Source organism: Antrostomus carolinensis, unplaced genomic scaffold, assembly GCF_000700745.2.
Source record: "Antrostomus carolinensis isolate BGI_N321 unplaced genomic scaffold, ASM70074v2 scaffold2248, whole genome shotgun sequence".
Lineage (NCBI taxonomy): Eukaryota > Metazoa > Chordata > Aves > Caprimulgiformes > Caprimulgidae > Antrostomus > Antrostomus carolinensis.
Genome location: NW_010334825.1, coordinates 2,155 through 3,298, shown reverse-complemented (window position 1 = coordinate 3,298; position 1,144 = coordinate 2,155). Strand labels below are relative to the sequence as shown.

General features: G+C 55.0%; 1 protein-coding gene across 1 annotated transcript in view; it reads left to right on the top strand.

Moving 5' to 3' along the window:
* The window catches only part of GPATCH8 (G-patch domain containing 8), a 6,922-nt gene that overhangs the window by 5,289 nt on the left and 489 nt on the right, over positions 1-1,144 (top strand). Inside the window, exon 5 of the mRNA XM_029086568.1 lies at positions 5-1,144. Within this exon, the coding sequence (XP_028942401.1) occupies positions 5-1,144 (1,140 nt within the window). The remainder of the gene's footprint in view (positions 1-4) is intronic.

Below are 1,144 nucleotides of genomic sequence, written 5' to 3'. Positions count from 1 at the left end.
GCAGCTGGAAGCGGAGCCGCAGCTACAGCCGGGATCGCAGCCGCAGCACCAGGAGCCACTCCCAGAGATCCCTCTCACGAAAGGGATCTCGAGGCCACGAGAGCCCTGAAGAGAGGAGATCTGGGAGAAGAGACTTCATCAGGTCCAAAATCTATCGCTCACAATCTCCTCACTATTTCCGGACAGGTCGAAGTGAAGGATCATCACTGAAGAAAGAGGATGGGAAAGGAGAGGATCTGAAAGGATCTGGCTCCCAGAACAGCAGCGGCTCTGGCACGGCACGGACCTCAGAGGGCGACTGCAGCCCAGAGGAGAGAAACTCTGTCACTGCAAAACTTCTCCTGGAAAAGATTCAATCCAGGAAGGTTGAGAAGAAGCCCTGCGTGGCTGACGAGATGCTGGCAGGAGGAAACAAGGTGGGCATAAAGCTCAAAGATCCTCCCCAGGGCTACTTTGGTCCAAAACTTCCTCCTTCCTTAGGCAACAAAACGGTTCTCCCTTTAATTGGGAAACTGCCAACAGTTCGAAAACCAAACGCCAAAAGATACGAAGAGTCTGGCTTGGAGAGGGGTGAGGAGCAGGAGCTGTCGGATTCTGAGGATGTTTCCCAAGGCATTGAGGAGGCCCAGCTGGCTGGTCAACCTCTCCTGGAAGAAGTGGTGATGGTAATTCAGGACAAACCTCTGGATGAGCAGAAACGGGATGAACCTGCCGTGGAAATGCCGTCCATTCCCCTCGAGGCACCGGCGCTCCCCGAGTGCTTCGGTTCTGGAGATCTGGTCATGTCACACAACTTCCTCTCCGATCCAAACGATGGTGATGGGCTGGAATCTATGGATGGGGGCAACCAGCCTGTCCCAGTGGAAACCAGTATGATGCCCTTAGTTCCAGATGTCGAGCACTTTCCTGGCTACGTGCCTCAGAGCGGGGAGCCGAGCATTGAAGGTGATCGGGAAGGAGGAGAAGACTCTTCTCTAGCACCTCTCGAGAGCCAGCCCATCACTTTTACCCCCGAAGAAATGGAGAAATACAGCAAACTGCAGCAAGCTGCTCAGCAGCACATTCAGCAGCAACTTCTGGCCAAGCAGGTCAAGGCTTTTCCTGCCTCGGCAGCTTTGGCACCGGCAGCACCTGCCCTGCAGCC